The sequence below is a fragment of the Oryzias latipes genome, assembly GCF_053564925.1.
Source record: "Oryzias latipes strain Hd-rR chromosome 1 unlocalized genomic scaffold, Olatipes_Hd-rR_3.1 chr1_Y".
Classification (NCBI taxonomy): Eukaryota; Metazoa; Chordata; class Actinopteri; order Beloniformes; family Adrianichthyidae; genus Oryzias; species Oryzias latipes.
This window is the reverse complement of record NW_027616335.1, coordinates 2,943,559-2,969,217: the sequence shown is the minus strand read 5'-3', so window position 1 is coordinate 2,969,217 and position 25,659 is coordinate 2,943,559. Positions and strand designations below refer to the sequence as shown.

General features: G+C 39.3%; 3 protein-coding genes across 25 annotated transcripts in view; 1 reads left to right on the top strand and 2 right to left on the bottom strand.

Moving 5' to 3' along the window:
* Window positions 1-6,377, bottom strand: part of LOC101173122 (GRB2-associated binding protein 1) — a 51,992-nt gene extending 45,615 nt beyond the window's left edge. For 13 of the 22 annotated variants that reach the window (XR_013654277.1, XR_013654278.1, XR_013654276.1 and 10 more), the window contains exons 1-2: window positions 5,890-6,337; window positions 5,586-5,758 (exon numbers count right to left, since the gene is read on the bottom strand). Coding sequence is in view for 19 of the 22 variants with exons in the window: in XM_023957564.2 (XP_023813332.2) it covers window positions 5,586-5,657 (72 nt within the window). In the remaining 3 variants the exon portion in view is untranslated. Of the gene's footprint in view, window positions 1-5,585; window positions 5,759-5,889 lie in introns of all 22 variants that reach the window. The other 9 variants (XM_023957565.2, XM_078943385.1, XM_078943386.1 and 6 more) reach the window with 3 other exon arrangements.
* A 2,733-nt stretch (window positions 6,378-9,110) lies between these two features.
* Window positions 9,111-17,806, bottom strand: LOC144990273 (ubiquitin carboxyl-terminal hydrolase 38-like). Of its 2 annotated transcripts, none has more exons than XM_078943383.1 (11): window positions 17,590-17,806; window positions 14,618-15,308; window positions 13,340-13,475; window positions 13,108-13,237; window positions 12,861-12,962; window positions 12,325-12,483; window positions 12,032-12,225; window positions 11,855-11,948; window positions 11,669-11,775; window positions 10,161-11,490; window positions 9,111-9,756 (listed from the first exon to the last, which is right to left on the bottom strand). In XM_078943383.1, exons 1-11 carry the CDS (start codon window positions 17,596-17,598, stop codon window positions 9,592-9,594), a joined length of 3,117 nt encoding a protein of 1,038 aa, XP_078799509.1. In that variant the 5' UTR covers window positions 17,599-17,806; the 3' UTR covers window positions 9,111-9,591. The 2 variants fall into 2 exon arrangements, with proteins under 2 accessions (XP_078799509.1, XP_078799510.1); XM_078943384.1 differs by lacking the exon at window positions 17,590-17,806 and adding an exon at window positions 17,081-17,269.
* Window positions 17,746-25,638, top strand: LOC144990272 (SWI/SNF-related matrix-associated actin-dependent regulator of chromatin subfamily A member 5). Its single transcript, XM_078943382.1, has 24 exons — window positions 17,746-18,101; window positions 19,372-19,497; window positions 19,587-19,753; window positions 19,838-19,938; window positions 20,040-20,140; window positions 20,244-20,423; window positions 20,611-20,766; window positions 20,869-21,000; window positions 21,089-21,157; window positions 21,238-21,347; window positions 21,448-21,674; window positions 21,851-21,972; window positions 22,073-22,225; window positions 22,351-22,483; window positions 22,941-23,089; window positions 23,172-23,294; window positions 23,374-23,481; window positions 23,553-23,666; window positions 23,741-23,863; window positions 23,976-24,108; window positions 24,215-24,333; window positions 24,452-24,664; window positions 24,779-24,889; window positions 25,128-25,638. Exons 1-24 carry the CDS (start codon window positions 18,018-18,020, stop codon window positions 25,191-25,193), a joined length of 3,120 nt encoding a protein of 1,039 aa, XP_078799508.1. The 5' UTR covers window positions 17,746-18,017; the 3' UTR covers window positions 25,194-25,638.
* The last annotated feature ends 21 nt before the right edge of the window (window positions 25,639-25,659 follow it).

Below are 25,659 nucleotides of genomic sequence, written 5' to 3'. Positions count from 1 at the left end.
GTAAGTCTATGCTTTTCTTCAGTTTCCTGTAAATAACATTTGTCACATTAACCATAAACAAAGGTGAGGGTTATCGAACACTGGTGGGCATTGTGTCCCTGCTGACAGGCCTCATGGCAGCAAAAATGAGAACCCAAACCGAGCGCCACCAGAATAGCTTTGTTCTCCAGCACTGAGGCCCTTTCAAGGGCTTGACAAACTGCACAACAAAGTCCTAATCTGTTTTCAGTGGGCACATGCCAATCAACAACAGCGCTGCACTGGTCTGAGTAGCAGCAGTCAGGTGAGAAGAAAAATTCCATCTTCTTCAAACCGTTGGGTTTTATGCATCGAGGAAAAGGGTTTTGTGGGTTGAACAGTGCCTTAATAATGAGATCAATGATTACAAAGACCATACAGTCTTTCCCAAAACAGAAACCAAGCATTACGCAGAAGCAGACGGCTATAAGGAAGTCTTGGGATTCAGTGGCTCGTAGAACCAGTCCCTTCCAGTTGTGAATGAATTTTGCCTTTTCGACATTGTCTCCGTTCATTGACATTTACAGGCAGTCATTCATGCACAGCTCTCTCCCCACAGTCTGGCTGGGATCTGGACTTTGACTGAGCCGTGAGTCATTACAACACCTTGATCACTTTTGTTTGCCGGCCACGCTCGCAGATTTGCCAACGTAAACTTTGTTCACATGACAATGTCTAACTTTCACTGACAGATGTGGGGAGGGAAATCTAAAGATCTTTTGAACGAACACAAGTATCACCCAAACCCTCATCACTTCTTTACCCTGCTGAAACAAAAACAGCAGGCATGTGCGTCAGTAAGCTGGCTATTGCATCCACCAATACTCATCATCCACAACTTTCTTTTAAATCAACTTCAGCACATTATGTTCAAAAGGCCCTCTTACTAGAATGCTGGAGTTTGTCTAAAACTTTGGCATGGTACAATGTAGACAAAATGAACTTCCGTAAAGTAGCCTTACTGTACTGTCATACAAAGTAACATTCATTTCCCAGCCAAGACCTGCCGAGTCCAAGACATAACCGTTTTTAATAGTTGCCAGCACTTTTAGACGCCTACACCTCGTTTCCCCAGAAGGATGATCTAAAAATATATAGCATTATATGTGCAATTTTAATTAGTTTAATTTGAAACACTTTATGTCAACCCAGTGGACAGGAAACCATCTGGTTACATAATAGAAGGTGGACACACTTGTTATTTTAAAACCCAATTATCAACTGCATTGACAGGCTGCAGTAAGCCATTACTTCCTCTCCTTATTTCTACTGTCTACTGTGTGCACCTTTAGTGGGATCTACATCTTCACAGCTATTAAGGATTTTTGACCAAATCTGATCCAATTTTTTAATAGGAAAAATTCCTATAAATAAACAAAGTGAAATATTGATATAGTCTTTACTTTAGTATGACAATAAGGTCATGATTAGTCCGTACAGAAGGTTTGGTGAGAGTAGCTTCAATATCTTTATAACTATTGATAACTTTAGTCATGATTCATATCTCTCATAAATTTGAAAAACTATATGCAACAAGATAAAATAAAGATGGACTTTCCTACAAAATATTCATTGTGACATGAAAATGCTGACGAGTCTTCATTAGCAGTTCATATAAATATAGAAATTTATTCTTTTTTGTGAGATTACTGATTTTTACAGAATGGTGATTCACAGAATTACACTTTGTTGACGGTCCCTTGGCAGCCGGCTTGCTGCATGTCTGCATTCACGGCTTGAAGCGAACAATTCTGATTGTAAGGCAAGAAAAAAAAAACAATCTTTTTTCTTTAAAAATGCCTTTGTAGTTCACTCTCTGTGTTAATACAAAATGACGGAGATACTTGCTGACACATTTGAACGTTTGTCAGAAGAGTTATTGAGGCCGGAAGTCCGAATCTGTGAAGATCTTTCTAACTTTACCGAACTGCAGCTGCCAGAGAATTCAAAATAATGAATCCATGGTTCGTAAGTGAGGACGCTGGAAAACCAACTCCGACAAGACAAGAAGACGCAGCAGCAGCTGAGTTTCAGCAGAAAAAAGGCAAGGTTGCCTGTGTTGGAAGATCGACTCGAGTGCAGCAACTTCCAGGAGATTACAATGAAAAGCTGTCCATCCTCCGCTCCTTTTACTGGGACGCACCAACGGGCGAGTTACGCGACATTTTAGGACTGTAGAATTTAAGCTTGGGCTGACGCGTCTGCTTGCACTGTTCTTCGAGCTTTGGAGCCGCACTGCAATGAGACGGACTCTGACGATGACGAAAGCGAAGCTGGCGTGTTTGATAGAAATTAAACCCAGCTGTTCCTTTCAGATGCAGAAGATGAGGAATTTGATGGATTTTTGGATGCTGATTGATGACTGAAAAAATAAATCAAACCAACTCAGTTTTGCGCTCGCTGCCTTTTTAAAACACACACTAGCATGCATATTTTACCTGTATGTTTTAACATTAAATACATAACTGAAACTGCGCCATTTAATCCAGCGCTGTTGTATTGTAAGGAGAGCCCTGTGTTATTGGAAATAATATGGCTTTAATTGTGTGTTTGTGTGTGTATGTCTGGCAGGTCAGTGCGTGGCTCTTTGACTATCACAGTTAGAAATTTCGCCTCTTTGTGTCAAACTTGTTCGCCCAATGCCAAGGTAAGAAAGTGCAGCGGGTTTTTTGTACTGCAAGTTTCTCTCTTGTGAAAATCACTGCATTAGTTACCGTTTTAATCCACGTTACAGCCGTTGTTTCTTTTCTATTAATGCCTCTAAAAGAAAGTCCCGCCCTGCTGCCTTGCCAGATTTGACATGCAATTTTCGGCCAATCAACCAGAAAGGTTTCTGTCCCCAAGTGACAAACCCACCCCTGAACACCGCCCACCCCAATTGACAAAAACGCCCCCTTAACACTGCGCGCAAACCCTGGTGAGCGCGCAAAGGGGAAGTTAGGATTGCAGGCGTGCAGTTGTAAAATGCGGGGTGGCTCAGCTAGAATTGCGCCTGCGGAGTTCGCTCACTCAGTTCCTGAATACCCCCGCTCAGTTGTCTTCACGCTCGTTCACTTTATGGCAGCGATGAAATGCCATAATCATACATGTTTTTTAGCAACTGACAAAAGTGTGAGAACTAAATACCGGTAATGCTCCTAACTGTGTAAAATAAAAAATAAAGTACTGATCCCTTAAAAGATGCTATTCTTCACATGCATGACCTTTGGGTTTATGTACTACAGCAAAACACATTGCCTGGTTACTGCATTGTCATTCTTGATTACCGTACTCTTTTGTTGATCCAATCACAAAGGGAAGATTCTTTTTTTTTGATCAATAGAAAGGATTGCCATTAGGAGTGTAAAAATTAAAAAAACTTACATTCCTATGATCCAACCAGATTTATCTGTTTGAGGCAAGTTGTCAATCGAATCGACCAATAACATTTTTAAATCATTTCAAAATGAAATCAATCAATTATAGCAATATTGGAAATTTTGGGTTGAGGGCCAACAGCTTTATTTTACTATGATGTGAAAACAACCAAGAACAATCACAGCGAACAACACAAATGTGATGTCAGCAAAAAATGATCAAGTCATCATTCCAGTGAAATGTGTTGAAACACTTTGAATTTATTAAAGACATGTGACCATACAGTGTGGCAGAATGTTCTAATAATGTTCCCTTTGGATTCTTTTGATGTGGAAGAACAACAGTGGGCTGAACTTTATTTAACTAAAATGTGAATAGATTACCCATTGATTCTTGTTTATGTGTTTTTTCGTACACATTTAATTTACACTTGATTATTATACAGGAGAATCTGGAAAACTTCACCTGCAATGTTCAGTAACAGGTATTTTTCTCTGAGTCACACTGGTTGAAGTTTTGGCTAAAGATCAATTGGATCAATTTTAGGCCAGTGGATCGGATTGTGCAAAAATGAACCAAAATCAACTATGAATCTTAGCAGCAACCACAAATTATGATGAGAATCAAATCATTGTTGAAATTAATCATTACACCCCTCCCTGCCATGTTTGTTTGTTTGTTTACAAAGAAGTACTCATAAGACAAATGGCAAAATATTATTGGCATTGCAACTCTTGAATAAAATTCTACATTTCTTAGAGTAGTTTTCAGAAAGGCACATAACTACAAATAAAAAGGTCACAGTCCACCTTGTAACCAAGAGAAAAAATGAAGTAAATATTCTGACTTGTTTGATCTCCAGTTGTAAATCTTTTAACAGAAAAGACAATGCTTATAATATGTAAGGGATTGTCTTTATTGCTGTTTAAAATTAGTCGTTATTTAGTAAAATTATGTCAAATCTCAATTAATATTATTTTCTTATATCCTAAAAATTCTTGATATTTTATTTAAGTTAGAGAGCATATTTTGATCAAAATTAGATATTTGGTGTTTTGAACATGTTTTGTAGCATTTTTTTATAATGTAGGACATATACAAAGAAAATTCAGACTTTGTTTCTGAGGTTTTTTTTCTTCGAATTGTGATGAATCAGGAGCTGACTGAAAAATACTGTTTAAAGCTTGTAGTTGTTACGTACAAACTTCAATGGGCAATCCACAAGCTCCCTGCTCCACTCCATTCTGAAGCATTCACTTGCAGACAAATAGATCCGTGTACATCTTCCTTTTCCTTGTCTGAGGTGGATTCTGGCTCAAAGCTGGATAGCTCCAGTATGGCTTTCTATTTTTGTAGCACTGATAATGTTAGGATGAGGTTGTGGGGGGGCTGTAAGCTAGCAGGAGATTGTAAACAAAGGGATACTGGGAAATGAGCAAAGGCTTTGCAAATATCTGATAAACTCCTGTGCCTCTGCAGAAATTATGTCCTTAAGAACATCTTTATTTTTATTGAAAATGGCATAATCATAATAATACTACTGGGAACACTTTTACACTAAATCAAAAGATGATTGGAGTGGGACCTAACCAGTGTTCAAAAACATGTACATGCAGCATCTTCATGAAATCCTGTGTTCAGATGTTTTTTTTTTTTTTTTTGTTAGTTCCACAGACTGCTGTTTGCATTAAAAATGCATTTCTATACTTTTTAGAGGCATCAGTAAAGTAGAGCAAAAATATTTGTTTTTTCCCCAATTCCTTTCATTTCCTTCTCATCCATGATCGTCAATTTAGTAAACATGCACGTCTCCTTTCAAACGAAACTTGTATCCAAATTGCTCAAAACTGTTGTCTTATTTTTTCTTCTTCTTCTTTTTTTAACAAACTAAGTACGAATTAAATGAACAGCAGGCATAACCTTCTCTGGGAAAAGCCATTCAGCAAAGCAACAAACTTCTACTTTTTTAAGTTGACAACAAGTCACCACAAAAAAAAAAAATCACGGCAACGTAGAGTCTGGAGTGTTTGACAGCGAAAATTCCAACCCAACCGTCGGAAATGCCTGCAGACGTGAGGCCTACAAACGTGTCTGTCAACAAACCCCGACGTGTCCACGGGAAAAGGAGCGCGAGCGTTTGGTCGAACAGGTTAACTTGTCGCGTCACTAAGGAAGAAGGGGGAGAAAAAAAGAATATAAGGTGTACTTACGTAACGTCTCAACTTTTTTTCAGGAGGAGACTTTCTCAGCCACCCTTCGCACACCACCTCTCCCCCACTCATCTCTGCTCTTTTTTACTTGTTGTTCCTGAAGTCCGAACGGCGGCGGCTGCGGGTGTTTAGCTTCCACTGCTTAAGTTGGGCAGGGTCGTCCGTTTGCCTGCCTTAAATAACAAACACGAAGCGTTTACGGTACCGAAACGGCAATGAAAGAAGAAAAAAAGTAAAGTTCAACTAACTATGGTGCAGCTTTTTTTCTGGAGTAACAAACACGCACGTTCAATAGTCAACTCACCGACAACAAGGGACGTGTTCAGAATGAACAGAACAGATTTCTACTAGTAGGTAAACCGGCCAGTATCTCATTCGCTTGTTATAAAAGTAATCCTCTCAGTGTGCTCCATTTCACCGCCTTGCTAAGTACACAAGTGCTTGTTTTAAACAGCCCGACACGCTGAGGTGTACAGGATAAACAGCTTCAAGTCGCCAAGTTGTTTTTGTTTTTTCCAATTTCTTTGTTGTTGTTAAATGCAACGTCCCATCCTAGTTCCAATCAAAAGTGGAGCGATTCCCAAATGTGTTAGATGAAAACGTCCCACAACGCAACGGTGCGCAAATTAAAACAATCTTCAGCGTAAACACTGTGGTTTCGTCTAGCTTTCCTACCATTTTACTCCCATGGCTCCTTAATTGTGATTGACAGAGTGGTTTTGTCTTTCCCTAAACTCAACCTCCTTGGGAACGAGGTAGTTTCAAGATGACAGGCGCAAAGCCACGAGTCCCGGAAAACAAGTTTTTCTAACAAAATAAAGCTCCAGCTTGATGAGTCAGACTATTAAAACAAATAAAAAATATCATGCTCAACCACAAATTGATTAATCTATTTTTGAATCAACCAAATAATTCATAATTATATGATATTTCTTTATCATATCTTCTATAATGTGGTGTTGTTCCGATTTAATAACTTATTTTGAAAAACCTCAACCGGAAACAACAGTGTTGTTCCCAGTGTTAGAATTACTTCAAGAAGAACACGCTGGGCGGGAGGCGGCGTACGGGAAAATTAGAGATCTTTAACCATGGGACATGTAGTTCATTCACAAAACGTATTTTCCCCCATCCATACCATTAAAAAAGAAGTCGGGAAAGGTGCTCAATGCACTTTAAAGGCGGGCTTATAAACTGTATTGTTAAGTGTCCCTCAATATAATAACAAAAACGGATTTTGGCATTTTAGAAAATGATCAAAGGCTCCACCTTAGTTACTGCACTATCCACAATACTTGCTAAAGAGTAGGAAACGTCAAGTCTACTTAATAAGTTGCTCTGATATTAATTGTGCTGCCCATGGTGCTTGTCTGTCTTGAATGTAAAATTATATTAAAAAAGTGATCAAAGCTTCCAAACATTTTTCTTCTTGTTTTATTTACAACTCAACATGACCACTGTCTTGAGCTTTCATGCCATTCCCAGAGTTTGATAAGCATCCTTTTTGAATAGACCTTAATAAATTAGATACATATTATAAAGATTGTCTACTTTTTATGTCATAATTCTCTTTAACCAGTTATAAACTAAAATCATTTTAGCCATAAATGTACTAGCTGGACAGTTTTTACCAGTGAAAGCTAAAAACTTTCATCTTTGTGTACTCTGTTTACCTATTGTCATTCTGTGAAATGGACAAGGGAACAGTCCATAATGATTCAATTTTATATGTAATATATATATATATATATATATATACAGCTTGCAATGACTTGGAAGCAATCAGTTTTGGCTGCACATTTGTTTGCAGTTGTAACCGTATGCAGCTTTTTTTCATGTGCTCAGCCTAGAAAATGGAGAACAGACTTCCTCATGGTAACAGTGCCCCTTTTTAAACAAAACTTTCAGACAAGTGGTTGGTGCTGTTCCATTTGGTCATTGAAAAATGTATGATAAATCCTAGTTTCTTAATCATTCTCAGCTTGTATGTACTCACATCCATGGTCTCTGTTGAACAATAGAAGCGAGAAGACAAAATTAAATTACACAGTTTTTTATTGTTTTAGTATAACATTATTTTACTTTTTTTTTTTTTAAGCCAAATGTTAGATCATCCTGTGTTCAAAGAGTCTACGAAATCCCAATAATGTCATCTCAAAGTGTGTGCTTTCTTTGTTTAGTATCATGTAGGATAGATAATACTTGATCAGTTCGGGTCCATCCTGGACAAGCCACAACTTGGTCATAAAAGCCACATTTAAATAAGCAATCATCTCAACTGAAACACACTCCGCCAAATTTGGGTAAATCATTTGAAAAGAAAATGGAAATATTGCTCCTGCCTATAGTTTCCATTCAGATTCCCTGAAACAATATTTATGTCCTACAACTTCTTTTACAAATGCAGTACTTTATAGCGCTGAGGGGACATTTTTAGAAATTTAAAGTCACTGAATTTAAATCTACATGATTACAGCATGCATAGGTAAGTTTAAGGAGAACATTTTGAAATACTCAAAATTTGTAATCATTTAACAAAATATAGGACTATGGACCAGCAAAACATTCTATTTTGGCAATTTTATAGTCAATATCATAAAACAAACAGTTTTATTCAGAAAAAAATGCTGCTATGAATAAGACTAAGCGGTTATTTGTCAATACTGGAGAAACTGATAATTATACCTTTATTGTAAACTAGCCAACATTCAATGCTACAGTTTAAGTGTTCATGTAAGTATTCCTAGTAAAGCCAGTATAGAACCTTGAGCATGTGATGCAAAATCACAAGTAATGTTCCTTTTTTTTTAAGTCTTGTTATCTAGGTAAGTATAAATAATATTGTAGGCATGACAGATTTTTTTCTACTAAAAACAAATGTTCTTAGATCCAAACCAGAATCTATACTTCAGTGAAGATGTTTCCAGAGTTCTTCATTCATATTCCAAAAATAGCATACAGAAGCAGGATTATTATTAGCATTAGTTTTGCACAGAAATAATAGATTACAGGTCCAAGAGACGGCCTTTATTTTTGGAGTTCTCTGGCCAAATCACAACAAACATTGTATTGTTCTGTTGTCTTAATCAATACTGTGTCATAGTTTATCTTTTTCACTTAGTTACTTCAAAAGCTAATTATAAATAACTTTGTAATTATCTCCTCACCTATGGATTACTGCTAAAAAAATGCATCTAAAATCTTTTTATTTCATGTCACTGTTGGTTTTCAAAATAGCGTTTGGTTAAATATTTTTTGGTTACTTTGAGTAAAAATAAATCGCATGCATCCTTTTAATTTCCACGTAATATATAAGCTCCTAATGATAATAAATTCCATCTTTTTTGATCATATTATTTTATTGCATGTAATTTCCTCATAAAACAACAAAAGGCATACATAGAAGAAATGCAAATATTTAGAAAAACCTTTTTCACACCATATGAATAGAAGCTGTATGCAAATCAGAAGTCAAAACAGTTTGAAGGCTGTGTAAAGAAGTGTCAAAGGAAATTCCATAAATTCTTTTTCTTGAAGGTAAAATGCACACATGAACATAAGTTAAGGTCATATGATATTAAGATGCATGAAAATGAGCAAAACATTTGGGCATGTTTTAACAAAACCATTTTTTCTTTTTTAAATCAAAATGTTTTTAGCAAAGGACATTAATCGTGTTTTGCTGAGTTGTTCTTTCACTTGCATTTCCCTTTGCACCAATGCATGTCAATCCCCAAGCTGCTAAACTGAAAAAAATGATGCAAATAATCACACACAAAACTAAATAAATAATGACCAGATGCTGAAAAGAAGAAAAAAATCTTTAAACTTTTTCCAAAGTTAAATTCAGGAATCCGAGTCAGGACAGATCATGTTTTCACTTGTTCGTCATTTTCATCCGTGCAACTTTTTGAGGTTGTAGTCTGTACAGAGGATGACAATTCAGCTTTGTGTACTTATCAGTTAAATTGGATGTTCATTCTTTCATTTTTTTTCCTTTTAATCCTCAGAAGACCAGTCTGCTAACAGTATTGAAGCCCCCGCCCCCTCCTCCTCCTCCAGATGGGCCGCAGCTCCCTGGTGGGTTATTGTCATCTGAACCGTTGGGCCTGAATGAGCACGAGGATGAAGAAGCCTGAAGAGCCTGGGTCCGGGCGCTGAGTTCCTGCTCCTGTAATGGTTTGAGGAAAAAGTTCGATTAAGCGTAGAAAAAAAGACACACCAAAAGAAAATTATGAAATAAAAAACATTTTGAAATAATACAGCTGCTGCAGTGCATCGCTCTTTCCTTCCCACTCCTAGAGATTTACTTTAGTCACTTGAACAGCTCTGGTGGGGTGTCAGTTTAACACAACGCAGCTCAGTGACTCGTGAAATTAGACCCACCGCCTTTTTAACAGAACCGTTTGGATTTGATTTAAAGTGCAGCAGAATAAATAAATTAGATAACTTCCACTTTTATTTGACAACTAAAGTCAAGTATAGCCAAGCACACAATTACTTTCCAGGGACTGCAAAACTCCAGAAACAGATAGTAATATAAAGAAGTTAGTGCAAACTTAGTTCATCTTTTACCTGCAAATATAACTTGTTGTCTTTGATAATAGCATCCAGTAATTCTTTATGCAGAGGAGGCTCAGCACTTAGTCTCATTCTGTTTGCCTGTTGTCCCTCGTTTAAACTAGGCCCGGCTAGCTCTTGTTTTCTGTACATTAGCACGTAAGCTGTGTCCTTAGGGAAGCGATTAGTAATGTTCTGCACTGATTGGAAAGAGGTGAATGTCACCCTGCTGTCATTAAACAGCAGCCAACTCTTGGCTTCCTGTCCACTGCTGTCCATCTTAGTTGGAGTTGGGACGGCTGTGCATATGCTGAGGTTACGAGCAGCCTCCTCGCTTTCCGAAGAATCTTTGACAGGAGAGGGACTGGCTTGGTACTGCGTTTCATCTCCATTTGTGTTATGAACATAAGAGTAGTAGTGGCCGCTCTCAGATGACATCCCAGAGTGCATCACTACTGAAATGAGGGCATAGGGCACTGACTGAAATGGGTTCCCTTCTGACTTGTTGGTCTCATCTCCATCCGTTCTTGCCTTCGTTTCGTCTTCCTCATCCCTTTGCGATGGTTTAAGTTTCTTGGCCAGGTTCTCGCTGCTCTCGGGATATTCTACTTGCAGAGGAGAGGAGCTTGCAGAGGACTGTTGTGCAGATGAGGAAGAGGCATGAACAGGAAGTCTCAACACTTGCGGGATGGTGACATTGTCCAGAATCTTTCTGCGGACGTGGCACTTGGCATCATATGAGAATCGGAGCAGGGTTAGTATCAGGTACTCTGGTGCAGTCACCACTTTCATGGTTCTCTCTGCCCTCTGCAGGGAGAGACACTTCTCACAGAAATAGGCATTGTCCTCATCAAGGATCTCTGGAGCCAGGAAATAGTTCACCAGGTCAGGCACAGAGAGTGGAGGCTCACTTGTCACTTGATCATAATGGACGCCTTTAGTTAAAGAGCTGGCTGACGAAGTCTCGGGGGCTTCACTGCCACCGTTGACAGATCCCTGGCAGAGAACCTTTGGCTCTTCCGAGGGCCTCTGTGGTTTAGGGCTGTCCTGGGTGGAGGCAGATGGACAAAAGGCCAAAGAGAGATCTGTAAAAGGCTCTTCTTTTTCAGATATGCAGTTGCACTGCATGCAGCGAATGCCAGTAACGGACTTTCCCCCAAACATCTTTTCGATTAAAGTCCTTCCATCGTTTGCAGATTTTGCCTCTGCTTCATTGGAACAGCATTCCCCGTGTTCCTTGGAAGATGTCAGAGTTTTGGGGTCTTTGCTGTCCGCGTCAAATGACGGGGAAAAGTTTGGCTTAGTTGACTCCAGAACCCTGATAGTTTTCTCCTCTTCATGCAACCTTTAGGTCAGAAGACAGACAAGTTTCAAAAACGTAAACAACTCAAGTTAAGATCCGTTAAAAACTCACTATAACCCTTTTAGAGGATGACTTTTTTCCCAGCTATGTACACAAAATTTATATAACTTTAAGTCATGCAGAAAGGTAGAATAATCCAGAGTATTTTTCTCTCAAATACCTGTCCAAAAGAAATCTGAGATACTCGGAACAGTCCTGCTGTGAGCCTGCATTAAACCAGGGAGGCCGAGACGCTTCCAAGAAGTTTTTGGGGGCATATGCTGCCCTCTACAGGATACAGACAAACACTACTGTCACTGAGTTGTAAAAATACTTGGTATTCTCCTTTAATCAGAGCAGCACCAACCTGGGTATGTGCAAGAAAGGCAAAGAGAAGCTGGAGCTTCTTCATGAGTGTGTTGGAGCAATTTAGCTGTAAGGATAAAACATGCCTCCTGAAACTGAGAAAAGAATCCCATCTTTAATTATCGGTTTTCTTGTACTGTGCATTGATTTAGCATGGGTGCATGTGACGACTGCTCACTCTGTGGCCATAAAAAGGATCTGGATGATGCTGTTCATGTAGCAAGTGTTCCCCAGGTTGATCAGGCCAGTCTTGCCTGTCTCAGACTTCCCAGGCTGCTTCAATAGACCAGAGGCAAATGAGTTGGACTGAGAAGTCCAGGCACTTTGATTCAACACCAACTTGATCTTCTCTTCTGTTGGTTTTGGCAAATCCTAGATAGAAAAAGGGGTAAAAAAAAAAAGAAAAGAGTAAAAAAATAATTTAAAAAAACAACAACTCAACAAAACATGAACACAAATCCAATGTCTTACCTTGATGGCTTCTATTATCTGGTCATAGAGGTCAGGAAAGCCCGAAAATTGGTACATCATGCAGTGAATGAGCTCAGTGAACTGCAGCAAGAAGACTTTACTGGTAGGAAGACCGTTTGTTTTTAAGGAGTGAACCAATTGCACTACATTTGGAACAACCTGTGGGCGACAAAGATGAAGGCAAAACAAAAAGAAAACATTGGATACATTTTTTTTTTTGCAAAAGAGATGAGAAATTACACCTAAAACTAATCTTGCACTCAGAAGCACAAAGTTTGTGCTTATTTGCTCAACATTTTCAAAACTACTTGTGTTTTTGAGATTCGAAGGAAATTGGCTAACTTAGCGGTGCGCAGGGCAATAAAGTGCTCTGCACGTCATTAGCGAGAGTGGCTCAGAGCTTGGTGTCCTGGGAGAACAAGTATTTGCTGCTTCAAAGTAATTTAAGTCAGAAGAGATGAAAATGCGAAAGCCAATAAGGAGGTTATATCTATATGGGAGGGAAATGGACTGTGAGGAGGAAGGCAATCCCTTACCAAATGGAAAGCCTCAGGAGAGTGCTGGAAACTTAGCAGCATGTGGGAAAGGACGGCTAGCGCCCCCTGCCGAACAATAGGAAACCACAGTCGATTGAATACCTACAAGTGAAAAAAATCAAAGTGGGTTAATACATGTAAATCTGCAGCGGGAGTCTTGAAATTATTACAAAATAAATCACTTTTTATAAGCCAACAGAAAACAAACAATAAATAACACAAATAAATCCAAACTTGCAATACAAACCAGTTCAATTTTTAGTAGAGTGACATCTATGAGAATCGTGAATTTCTGAACCGCAGCCAGTCCCTTCAACAGTGCGATGACCCAGATATCCACATGTTGGGCTAACGGCCATGACAGCCAGTCAATCATCCTAGGAACACATCAGGAATTCAGTCTGTTAATCGTGATCTCACAAGGCACTTGAAGGACTAGAAAGTTTTCCACTTTAGAGTGACTTGGCATGGAAAGTAACCTGCAGAGTGCTTTAGTCATGCTGGCATCTTTGACATTGGGGTCTGTGGTGAGACTCTTGATAAGCACTGTGATCATTTGTATGGGGATATGCTGGACGAGACAGGCCAATGCATTGGATGGGTCAAAGGAGGGATCTGGAACAAATAGAAACAAGATTTTTTTCAATGTATCCTTGCATGCTTTTATTTTTACAGCACTTTGTGTTCTGCGTCCTGATTGGCTGTAGACATTTTAAATCAATCCATCTCCTCTGTCTCCTGTAGAGAACAAGTTCAGCGAGCCACAATTACATACATGTTTGATCGTGAGCAGATCTTTGTTTTCATTCTATGAAAGTGGACTTATTTTTCTTTGAAATGTTTGAACTTTGAGCTTAAACAACACAGAAAAGTCAATAAACTGTGTAGGAAGGGGTTTTTACAGCCTTCAAAAATCTGTAATCCCACTTCACAGATTCCACCTATTGTGGATTAACCCTAACCCTTTTAATTAAAACTCCCAGATGCTCGTTACTGGGTGCATGAGGAAAATAAAATACCAGAGGTACATGTTTAAAAGAAAATAACCTCTGGTTTGTCAGAAGATTCATAACCCTTCTTGTTAAAGTAAAATATGTCCAACACAAGAGGCCGTCAGCTCTCATCTGTCTCCCCAGCTGTTGGACAGGAAAAGTTAAAAAAAATAAAAAATAAAAAATAAAAGAAAATAACCAATGTTAAAGTCATAAACACAAGGTTTATGGTGGAAACTAGGCCTGCACAGTAAATTGCAAATTTATCGTTCTCACGATATGAAGCTGTGCAATACGCATTTTGCAAAAGTTGGCGAAAAATGCAATAAATGCTTATTGCATTTCCTTAAATAGTCTAAAACAATTTTATGGCAGCTTGAAGTATTTAACGAATCAAATAAATCCCTTTATGCATTTGACCAATTGGCTGGACCCCTTTACAATGTTGACCAATCAGATTGAGCCATTTGATGTTAGATGCCTGCCCTTTTTGTAGACTAGGGTCATTTGGAGTATAATTTAAGTTATGCTGACTTTTATTTAAATTAAAATATTGCCTTAAAATGGAAATCGTGTATTTAGTTGTTTTGCCATTTGTTCTTGTATCGCAAGTTATATCATCATCGCAATATTGATCACTAATATTGCAAATCCTCGTATCGTGCAGCCCTGGTGGGAAATAAAATCAAAGTATCACAAGTGACTTTGTTCATTGAAAACCATACAAGACACATGTATGTTTGTATCAATAGAGACCTTCATTACCTGTGGAAGAAATGATAGCAAAAACCTCCTGTAGAGACGGCAACAGCGTCGCTCGATCCGTCTTCCAGATGTTTTGCAGCAGTGTGCTAACTTTAGTCACTTGTCCAACATACTCTCTTAGCTCATGTTCCTGGTTAGCATAGCAGTGGAAGTAACTAATGGTTCTAACCAGCTGCTGGCAAAACAAAACGGCAGACTTATCCTTTGGTACACACTGCATAAAGTCTGTGAGCAAAGTGCTCAGCTGGGAACACAGAAGAGGCTTGGGGTGTTCACACACCATCCTCAAGACCTCCACCTGGATCACACTAAAGATGTCCAGCACAGAGGGGCAGCTGATGAGCAGACGCAGGCAGCTGTGGATGTACTCAATGATGGTAGGGTCTCTGTGGTCCAGCTGCTCATATCCCTGCTGGAGCAGACTGACTACAAAGTCTTTGCTAAAAAAATGCTCAAACTCCTGGCGGTGGTAGCGTGTGTATGCTTCGAGAACCTGGGAGCCGATCTGCTTCTGGAAAGCATCTTCACCGAGCAAGATGAGGCGGGTGGTGAGTGAAAACAAGGCCCGACACTGCTCCTCTGTCACCTCTCTCTCTGCCGCTTCCACCACCTTTTTCACAATGGCCCTTTTGACTGGAATGGAGTGGTCGGAGCTCACGAGGCCCTCTAAAATCTTGTCCATGATGTTGATCTGTAGAGATCATTGATAAAAAGTATGAATGGCAATAGAAAATATAGATCAACAGACAGTTTTCACAGAAAAGACTTTACTTATGATGAAAAGCACAGGTGTGGTTATAAAATAAGAGTCTTAGCAGGCCTGGCAAAAACTTATTTCTAAGTTTGTAAGTTTTTTGAAAAGTTTTTTTTGATGTAAAACAGTTTTTAAAAGCTCCTTGCAGAAAAAAGAAACCTAAATGTCATACACTGTTTGTGTCCCGTCTGTCATTGTTATTGAGGACCACACACAGTGGAACTATCAGCTGTAACAAACTCCTTCATTCCTCCATGCAACAATAAAAAGACAACTGAACATTACATTTATGGAACCGTCATATTTTTATTTATTTAGTTACTACACTAGTTTACTACACTAGAGTAGTTCTCAGATTGTTTGAGTTCGGGTCGTAAGAATTTTTTGTCTCCAATAATTGAAAGAAAGATTCATTATAATCAGATTCAGATAGTAAATGTCTCACATTTACGATGACGCCACAGCTTAAACTGCATGTCACGAATCTAATACTTAAATAAGAAGTTTCTTTCGAAGGATTTCCAAAACATATTCTATATGAATGTATTGTATAGTCTTTGTTGATCTGAAATGCAACAAGGGCTGTTTGTAGTAAAGAAAGAGAAAGTGAAACTGTAAGGTATTTGTGACTTTTCACGATCTTGAAGTACTGTATTTGTCTAGTTTTTAGTTATAAATAAATAAATAAATAAATAAATAAAATGACAATGTACCACCAAGGGGGGAGGACAAGAAGCAGACGTTGCCACCTTACATGTATAACTTTTTCTATGATGAGGACCAGACCCGGGCCAGATGATTATCCGATTAAACCTTTTCAATCTAAATGTCGGCATACTAAAAACGTATGAAACTGAAGTTTCCCCCAAAAACATAAAACTTTACAATTTTTAGAATTTAAACCTCAGCCTTTGAAAAAACTGCAACAATATAAAATGAATCAAAACTGAAACTATGATCATGTTATCTAACTTAAAACAGGATTATATATGATGCATAAATTATTTTATGCAAAAATACACACACACAAAATATAAATAGATTTTGGAAATGTATGCTTTTTGTATAATGTTATATAAATTCCACCTGATTGACTTGTTATGATTTTGGTAAAATAAAAAATAATAAGAAAGATTTCCCATAATAGAAACAATGGCATTTGTGACAGTGCTTTGATATAAAGAACTGTTAAGTTCTAGCAAAAAGGACAGTAATTATTAAGTGTTTAGGAAATACTTTTTATTTTTTATTTGATTTTAGTTAAATGATATTCCCACCAATGGATATGGTAAGTTTAAAAACATAGCCTTTTAACAATTGCATTAAATATTTTACGACTACAGAGCTATTTAAGACTTACAATTATAAGATACTTCGCGCCAAAGAAGGGAAAAACTTCATAAGATAGAATAGACGATGTTATTGTTCTAATGTTGCTGTGTTGGTGGCTAACTTGCTAAGACGAACTCTAAATCTGAATACTTTGGTTCATACGACTATAAAGAGATACAGAATAGAGCTCTTGAAAATATTTGACGTAATATTAAAGTCACGTCTGTTGTTTCACAAAGACTCGAACTTTTTCCACCAAAACGAACAAAGCAACACGACACACGGGCCCAACGTCAACGACTACCGTGAGGTATCACCGACTAAGCGTAAACATCGACACATTATACCATTTCTGGGAGTTTGAAACTTGTGCTTACCTAAATAAAGCATGTCAACAGACTCCACTCAAATTTAAACATGTACTGTAGATAGTAAAAACCATCTTTGAGAAGATAAAAACCGCATTATTTTGGTTTTTTCGGAATCAGCTGATTAACCATCCACCAACGTCATTCTGACAGACTGCTATGCTTTGAGGACCCCATCGTGCAGCTACAACTTTGCCTGTTTTTAAATGACATTATTTTCTTTAAAACAAAAAAAGCACTTATCAACCAGTAATATTTTTTAGTTTTTTTAGTGAATATGTGTTGGTTGTCTTGAATCAATAAATTATAAAAACAATAAAACAATGAGCGAGTGTGTATTCTTTAAAACAATGCACTCACCGTTCATTTGTTGCGATCAAGTACTTCCACAAAACCTATCTACTTCTTAGGGTCTAATGAAAATTTAATTCAAATATTTAGTTTAATCAGAAAAACTATCACAGAGTTAATACTTAAATTATAGAATAAATGAAAGCAAAGGAAAAAAATAAACTTACGTCATCCATCTACATTCCGCTTTTTTCATCTTGTTTATTTATTATATCTATTATTTGACTTGAAGAAATAAAGACAGATAAAATACAGGGAATTAAAAAGTAGCTGCTCTCAGAAACGAATGCTTTCTATTAAAACAGGCCTGCTATAAACCGTTTATACACTAAAGTGCTGAAATTTCCAGTAAACCAGAAGGCAACATTGACAGAAAATCTCGCGATAGATTACGTCTCCCGGCTGTCGCTGTGAGAGGCGCGGGTGCTAGCGAACGTGCTGCCTGACCAACCGGTGCGGCTTTCACTATCAGCAGCTTGATTTTTTATTTTATCCCGATCAAGTTCGGTAATTCGTTGACGTCGCTTAGCTATCATAACACAGTACACATATTATTTGACGGTGGATTCGAGTATAGGTGAGAATTGCATCAAAAATGTCCGAAAGTACTACCTGCGCCGAGCAGCGGGAAGAGAATACTGAACTTGAAGAAGAACAAGAAGCCGGGGGAGCAGAAGAGGTAAGACGGTTTTCGGTCGTTGTTGGTTCTAAAAGAAAGTTCGTGTTGCTTCAGACAGCTGGGTTTGGTACACATAAATAAAGCATTCCACCTCAAAGTGTGTAAAACTTTATTTAGCTGCTATTATGGTCTGTTTGACCTAGTTAGCCACAGCGGCTAACTAGCCAAAGCGGCGTCTTCCTCTAACTGAAGCTAACATCCCCTAGACTCGAGGAGAGCTACTAGAATAGCGCCGCTAATCCCCTACCGATCGTTACACTAGGAGTTTAAAATATATATACATTTTTTTATTATTATTATTATGTTATTTAAAATAATGTAGGTATTTGGTTTAGGGGTCGATTTATAGATTTTATGAGGACAGTTAGCAAAGCGCCCATCACTGACTGTCCCATCCGTCCCTTTGTTTTCAGAGTAGCTTACGCAGCAATGGCTGCAATAATCTACGGAAGAAAGCGATGCTGCTTCGCACTTATTTTGTTTTTTAAAAAACTTTTGTGTGTAGTTTAACCAAAGAAAAGGATGGTGCTACCGACGTATATATTATAAGTAGCGACTAATGACACCTGCATTATTAATAATTCGTTTCATATCCAAAACTCAATGATGCGAGAAAGACAAATGTTTGACACAAAAAAGTCGTTTCAACATTAATTTAATTTAACCTGATGACTTAAGCTTATTTAGCAGTGAGCTGTCATGAATCTTAGAAATAACGGTTACAAACGTCTTATTCGGGAACTTGGTCGGCTAGATGAGCCTGTGGCATCATCAAGCTTTTGGGTTTGTTTCTTATTTTTAGAACAGCTTTTGTGACTACAACTTATCTATACTTATAGCATCAGGGGGGGGGTTCAGTGCCACTAAATGTTTAATTATTATTACTTGTTTCCACCCCCACCCACCCCCATATTTTAAATTAGTGGCAACGACATTTAGATCTATGTGAATTAAGTTTTTATAATCAATCGCCACCTTGTTTTGGCACACGCTTTGACAAATGTGTTGGATGTTCAGAAGTATGTTTAATAAGATCAGTGACTGAAAGTATGAATAATTTTCTCTAATTTTTAAGTATTGAAAGTGATTGTGAAGTAAACTGAATTTATTAATCATATTATCTGTTTTGCTAAGTGATTTCTAATAAAAACAATGCCTATATTTTGGTGTAGAAAACCCTCAAAATGTAAACCAATACTTTCTGTCATGTTATGTTACCCGATTTGTTGGAAACATCCAGAAAATTAACCCTTTCCCTTTAACTTTTAAGGAAAAGTCTGACTCTTCAGATGCCGGAAAGGAGTCCTCCTCAGATGCTGGTCCTGATGGACAAGATGCATCCTCCTCCTCATCGACCAAAACTAAAGAAGATGCTCCAGGTTATGAAGAGAAGGTGGTAAGTATAAATAATAAGAAGTCTACATTACAATTCTCAGATGTCTGCTTATCAGATGGGTTAATAAACCCTTTCTCTGTGTAATGCAGCAAACAGACCGGACCAACAGATTTGAATATCTGTTGAAGCAGACAGAGTTGTTTGCTCATTTCATTCAACCGGCTGCACAAAAGACCCCCACCTCCCCTCTGAAAATGAAACCAGGCCGTCCTCGGATCAAAAAAGACGAGAAACAGAATTTGCTGTCTGCTGGGGAGTAAGTACAGAACTCCAGGATAAAGCTTTATTTTTTTCCCTTAGAAAATGTGTCTTCATTCTGTTTGTTGTCATGGTTTGCCAGCAACCGCCATCGCCGCACAGAGCAAGAGGAGGACGAAGAGCTTCTCAACGAGAGCACAAAGACCACAAATGTCTGCACCCGCTTTGACGATTCCCCCTCATGTAAGATTTTAGCTGTTTTTTTTTTTTTTAGAGAAACAAAATTCTGGTAAACGTTTAGCGAGCAGCCATGTAAGTTTAGCATTTTTTGTGCCTTTATTTAGATGTAAAAGCTGGAAAAATGAGGGACTATCAGGTCCGTGGTCTCAACTGGCTGATTTCTTTGTATGAGAACGGAATCAACGGCATTCTTGCAGATGAAATGGTCAGTCTATTTAACATTGTCTGTCATTTTTTTAAGCCGGTCAGAAACTTGCCACTGTTTATTATTGCTAGTCTTCGTCTCATCGTCCTGCTGTCACCCCTAGGGTTTGGGAAAGACTCTCCAGACCATTGCCCTGCTGGGTTACATGAAGCACTACAGAAACATCCCCGGTCCCCACATGGTTCTGGTCCCCAAGTCCACCCTCTACAACTGGATGAACGAGTTTAAGCGATGGGTGCCTTCTCTCCGTGCAGTCTGTCTGATCGGAGACAGAAACGAGCGAGTATGCTGTGTCTAAACTGGTCGAATAGTTAAAAGTAAACTGAAGTTTTTGCTGCTGTTTGAGGTTTTTGTTGGCGCTTATTGATTTCTGGGTTAGTTTACAAACTTGATCAATGTGGACTGCCAAAACCGTGCTATAAAATGAGAAAGAGCTTTTTATTTTAAAGATGTTCTTTCTGTGATTACAGACGGCCCTGATCAGAGATGTGCTGCTGCCAGGAGAGTGGGACGTCTGTGTAACGTCCTACGAAATGCTCATCATCGAAAAGGCGGTTTTCAAGAAGTTTAACTGGAGATACCTGGTCATCGATGAAGCTCACAGGATCAAGAATGAGAAGTCAAAGGTCTGATCACGCCAGAAATAGGAGACACAAGTTTACACTTCATTTAATATAGGATGATCTCATTCGTATTAAGTTTTCTTTTTTTTTTTTTTTTTTTTGTAGCTCTCTGAAATTGTGCGTGAGTTTAAAACCACTAACCGACTGCTTTTGACTGGCACTCCTCTTCAAAATAACCTCCATGAACTGTGGGCTCTGCTCAACTTCCTGCTTCCCGACGTCTTTAATTCATCAGAGGTGAGCCTAACGTTTGCAGAGGTTGTCATTAATCTTATTGGCTTATTTCTGAAAACATTCTGACACATTTCCTTTCCATGTTTCTCAGGATTTTGATTCATGGTTTGACACAAACAACTGCTTGGGTGACCAAAAGCTGGTCGAACGGCTTCACACTGTACGTACAAATCGATTCTTCTCACGATTTTAGTAGATCACCATGGATTTTAAGGCCCGGGCGGTTTTTCTGTTGTGCAGGTGTTGCGGCCCTTTTTGCTGCGTCGTATCAAAGCAGACGTAGAGAAGACTCTGCTACCCAAAAAAGAGGTCAAGATCTATGTGGGCCTGAGTAAGATGCAGAGAGAATGGTAAGCATACTGAGTTTTCAGACGTGAAATCAGTCCTTTCATTGTTTACACACTGGAATTTTTCATAATTGTTGTTTGTTTACATGTAACACCCCACCAGGTACACAAAGATTCTCATGAAGGACATCGACATCCTGAACTCTGCTGGAAAAATGGACAAGATGCGCCTGCTGAACGTCCTCATGCAGCTGAGGAAGTGCTGCAACCATCCCTACCTGTTTGATGGGGCTGAGCCAGGCCCACCGTACACCACCGATCTCCACCTGGTGGTGAACAGTGGCAAGATGGTGGTGCTGGACAAGCTGCTGCCCAAGATGAAAGTGCAGGGTGAGCCTGAGCTGCACACTTGGAAAATAAGGAGATCTTGTTATAATCAGTTGCCCCCATTGGAGATGAATATCAATTTTTGGATCAAATGTTACCCAACATGTGTTGCAGGGAAGTCGTACATTCTGACAGAAATCTTGCATATATGTATAGTTTTCCTGTTGTTTCTTGTTTAGGTTCTCGCGTGCTTATCTTCAGTCAGATGACCAGGGTGCTGGACATCTTGGAGGACTACTGCATGTGGAGGAACTATGAATACTGTCGTCTTGACGGGCAGACTCCCCATGAGGAACGGCAGGTGAGAAGCAGCCCTGTGGATGTGGCTTTAGCTCTTTTCATTCTTGAATTTTGAAGTGGACTTGTTTGCATTTTCTCAAAGCAATAACATTTGTCTGCAGATTTCCATCAATGCGTACAATGAACCCAACAGCACCAAGTTCATCTTCATGCTGAGCACCAGGGCTGGAGGGTTGGGTATCAACCTGGCTACAGCAGATGTGGTCATCCTGTACGACTCTGACTGGAACCCTCAGGTTGACCTGCAGGCTATGGTGAGTGCTCTGATGCTATTTTCTCCCTTCATTCTTTCTCAGATAGTACGATGTACATAGTTGTCTTAAGGACGCATAACTTGGAAAGAAAACAAAGTGCTTCATTGTTCTTTGTATCTTTTTAGGACCGAGCTCACAGGATTGGTCAGCAGAAGCAGGTGCGTGTTTTCCGTTTCATCACTGAAAACACTGTGGAGGAGAGGATTGTGGAGAGGGCTGAGATGAAGCTGCGCTTGGACTCCATTGTCATCCAGCAAGGTAAAATTCCCCCACACTAAAACTGAATTTAGATCAGGATTGTGATGTATATTTACTAGGGGTGTTAGAAAAAATAGTTTCTGCGATATATCGCAATATTTAATTTGGCAATACTGACGGCAATACAATGATATTTAATTATTTCTGAGCGTCCTTCAGCGTCTGACTCTTGCTTTCCACTTAAACCTCCGACCGCTAGTTGGCAGCAGAGCACACTGAGCCTCTTTGAGCAGCTCTACACCACACAAAACAACAGGAAGACCTCAGCTAAAGGCAGCTTGTTTTGCTGTTATGAGACATGAACTGCCATGTTGCTGCCAGTAACATAAAATTTCGGTGCTTTTTAGCGAGCTCAGATAAGAACGAGTGAAGCAACCTATTTACCATCTGCATATAAACTTTTTTTAATTGGATGCAGTTTGAAAAAAAAAATCCTTACCTTTTTTTAATCCAATAGGAAGACTTGTAGATCCCAGTGCAAACAAACTGGGGAAGGATGAGATGCTGTCCATTATCCGTCACGGCGCCACACACGTGTTTGCTTCCAAAGACAGCGAGATAACGGATGATGACATCGATGCCATTCTGGAGCGTGGTGAAAGGAAGGCGAGTTTGGAAATAGTTTTTTCCGTTATGTTTCATTTTTAAATGTCCATCTTTTTAAGTTCAACATATTGTTTGCTTGTAGACTATGGAGATGAAAGAGAAACTTTCTTCTCTGGGGGAGAGCTCTCTGAGAAACTTCACCATGGACACAGAGAACAGCAGCGTGTACACATTTGAAGGGGAGGACTACAGAGAGAAGAAGAAGGTACAGTGTTTGCTTTGGCTGTGGCTTCGGGACGCCTTTGAAGATCGCTTCGGCTCACATCCTCCGCCTTTCATCTCAGGTCATCACCAACTGGATTGAACCACCGAAGAGAGAACGGAAAGCCAACTATGCTGTGGATGCCTATTTCAGAGAGGCTCTCCGAGTCAGTGAGCCCAAGGCTCCAAAGGTAGGACCAGGTCAGGCTTAGAGGTTCCGACAGAAGTAATGTCCGTGTTCTTACGAGTTTGTCCTTTCCAGGCTCCTCGGCCCCCCAAGCAACCAAATGTCCAGGACTTTCAGTTCTTCCCTCCACGTCTCTTTGAGCTTTTAGAAAAAGAAATTTTGTACTACAGAAAGACAATAGGATATAAGGTACACCAGGTCACACAGCAAGATTCCTGTAGTGTTAAGAGATGCCCAAAGTTAACATTGGTGTTTCTATTCAGGTTCCACGGAACCCAGATCTGCCCAACTCCGCTCAGGTCCAGAAAGAGGAGCAGGCCAAGATCGACGAGGCTGAGGCTCTCAGCGAGGAAGAGCTGGAGGAGAAAGAGAACCTTCTGCAGCAGGTACACGCCACCCTCACACAAATATATATCCCAAATTAAATTAAATTAAAAAACAATGTTCTTTTTGTTGTCATTCTGCTTGTATATGCATTAACTAACAATTTGCTTGCAGGGATTTACAATTTGGAACAAACGGGACTTCAACCAGTTCATCAAAGCCAATGAAAAGTGGGGGCGGGATGATATTGAGAACATTGCCAGGGAAGTTGAGGGGAAATCTCCAGAGGAAGTGATGGAATATTCAGGTAAAGATTGCCTGTCCTTTCTGAAGTGGGTCTAGTCTGACTTGTTAGTGTCGTGTTTTTTTTTTTTTTTTGGTCTGAATTTGTGTTTTTTTTTTCCCCCGTCCAGCTGTATTCTGGGAGCGATGCAACGAGCTGCAGGATATTGAAAAGATCATGGCCCAGATAGAAAGAGGAGAAGCTCGGATTCAGAGGAGGATTAGCATCAAAAAGGCTCTAGATTCAAAGGTAGAAGCTGTCAGCTTTAAAAAAAAAAATTCTAAGTTTGATCTCATTAAGATTATTGAGTCTGTCTGATCAGGAGGTCTTCGGTGGGTTTCATTTGTTGTCATTAATCTGTGTTTAGATCGGGCGCTACAAGGCTCCCTTCCATCAGCTCAGAATCTCCTACGGCACCAACAAAGGGAAGAACTACACCGAGGAGGAGGACCGCTTCCTCATCTGTATGCTTCACAAGCTGGGCTTTGACAAGGAGAGCGTGTACGATGAGCTCCGTCAGTGCATCCGGAACTCGCCTCAGTTCCGCTTTGACTGGTTCCTCAAATCCAGGACTGCCATGGTGACTTTTCAGGATTTCTTTTACTTTGCATCCATGACCTCTCCATAAATGTCTTAGAAACCTTTTACTAAACGTTCCTTGTGCGTGCCCCGTCTTCTTTGGTGGGTTGTGCAGGAGCTCCAAAGGCGATGCAACACTCTGATCACACTGATAGAGAGGGAGAACATGGAGCTGGAGGAGAGGGAGAAGGCGGAGAAGAAGAAGCGGGGACCAAAGACGGGTTCAGTAAGTCACAAATCCATCTGACATTTACAAAGACTCCTCATGGATGGGCAGCGTTTGTACCCGTGTCATAGAAAAGTTTCAGCACAAACCGAAGTCCACAACAGAAGTGCTTTTTGTCAAACTAAAATACTGTTTACACCAGCAGGCGTAAAAAGACAGCAACACCGAGGTTTAATGTTTGAAACTTGATGCCGCAGCTTGTAAATGCTCCTCCTAACAGCTTCTCCTTCTCTTTTAGGCACAAAAACGAAAGGCAGAGGGAACATCTGATGGTCGGGGGCGCAGGAAAAAACTCAAATTGTAAAGCTGTTTTATAATGTGCAGTATGATTGTTGTTTGTTTTTTTTTCTTTTAAAGCAGCAGCCAGCTACAGCATCATTAGTCCTAGTGTCTGTTCATTTTGAAAGCAATGATAATGTACTGTTTAAAGTCCCAGGTAGATCAGTTTAGTTGTATTTGGCTGTTGGAAGTGCTCTTCTATGGGCCTGCCTTGTTGTCACCTACCTAAACACTGAAGCTGTGCTGTTTTAGGTTTTGTTAGTTTTTTTTTCTTCTTCTTTTTTACCTGTAGTTAACAGAAATAAATGTATTTATGATTATTGGTTGTACTGCATTACATTGCTTAAAACAACATGTACCCTTATTTTGAAAGCAAAGATTTGTTTCATCCGCTTCTTTATGTAAAGTAGAAAAAATGTCAATGTGTGTGTCACAAATAAACATTTCTTTTTTCTAAAATATGGGAAAAATGATCTGTCTGCTACACAGGA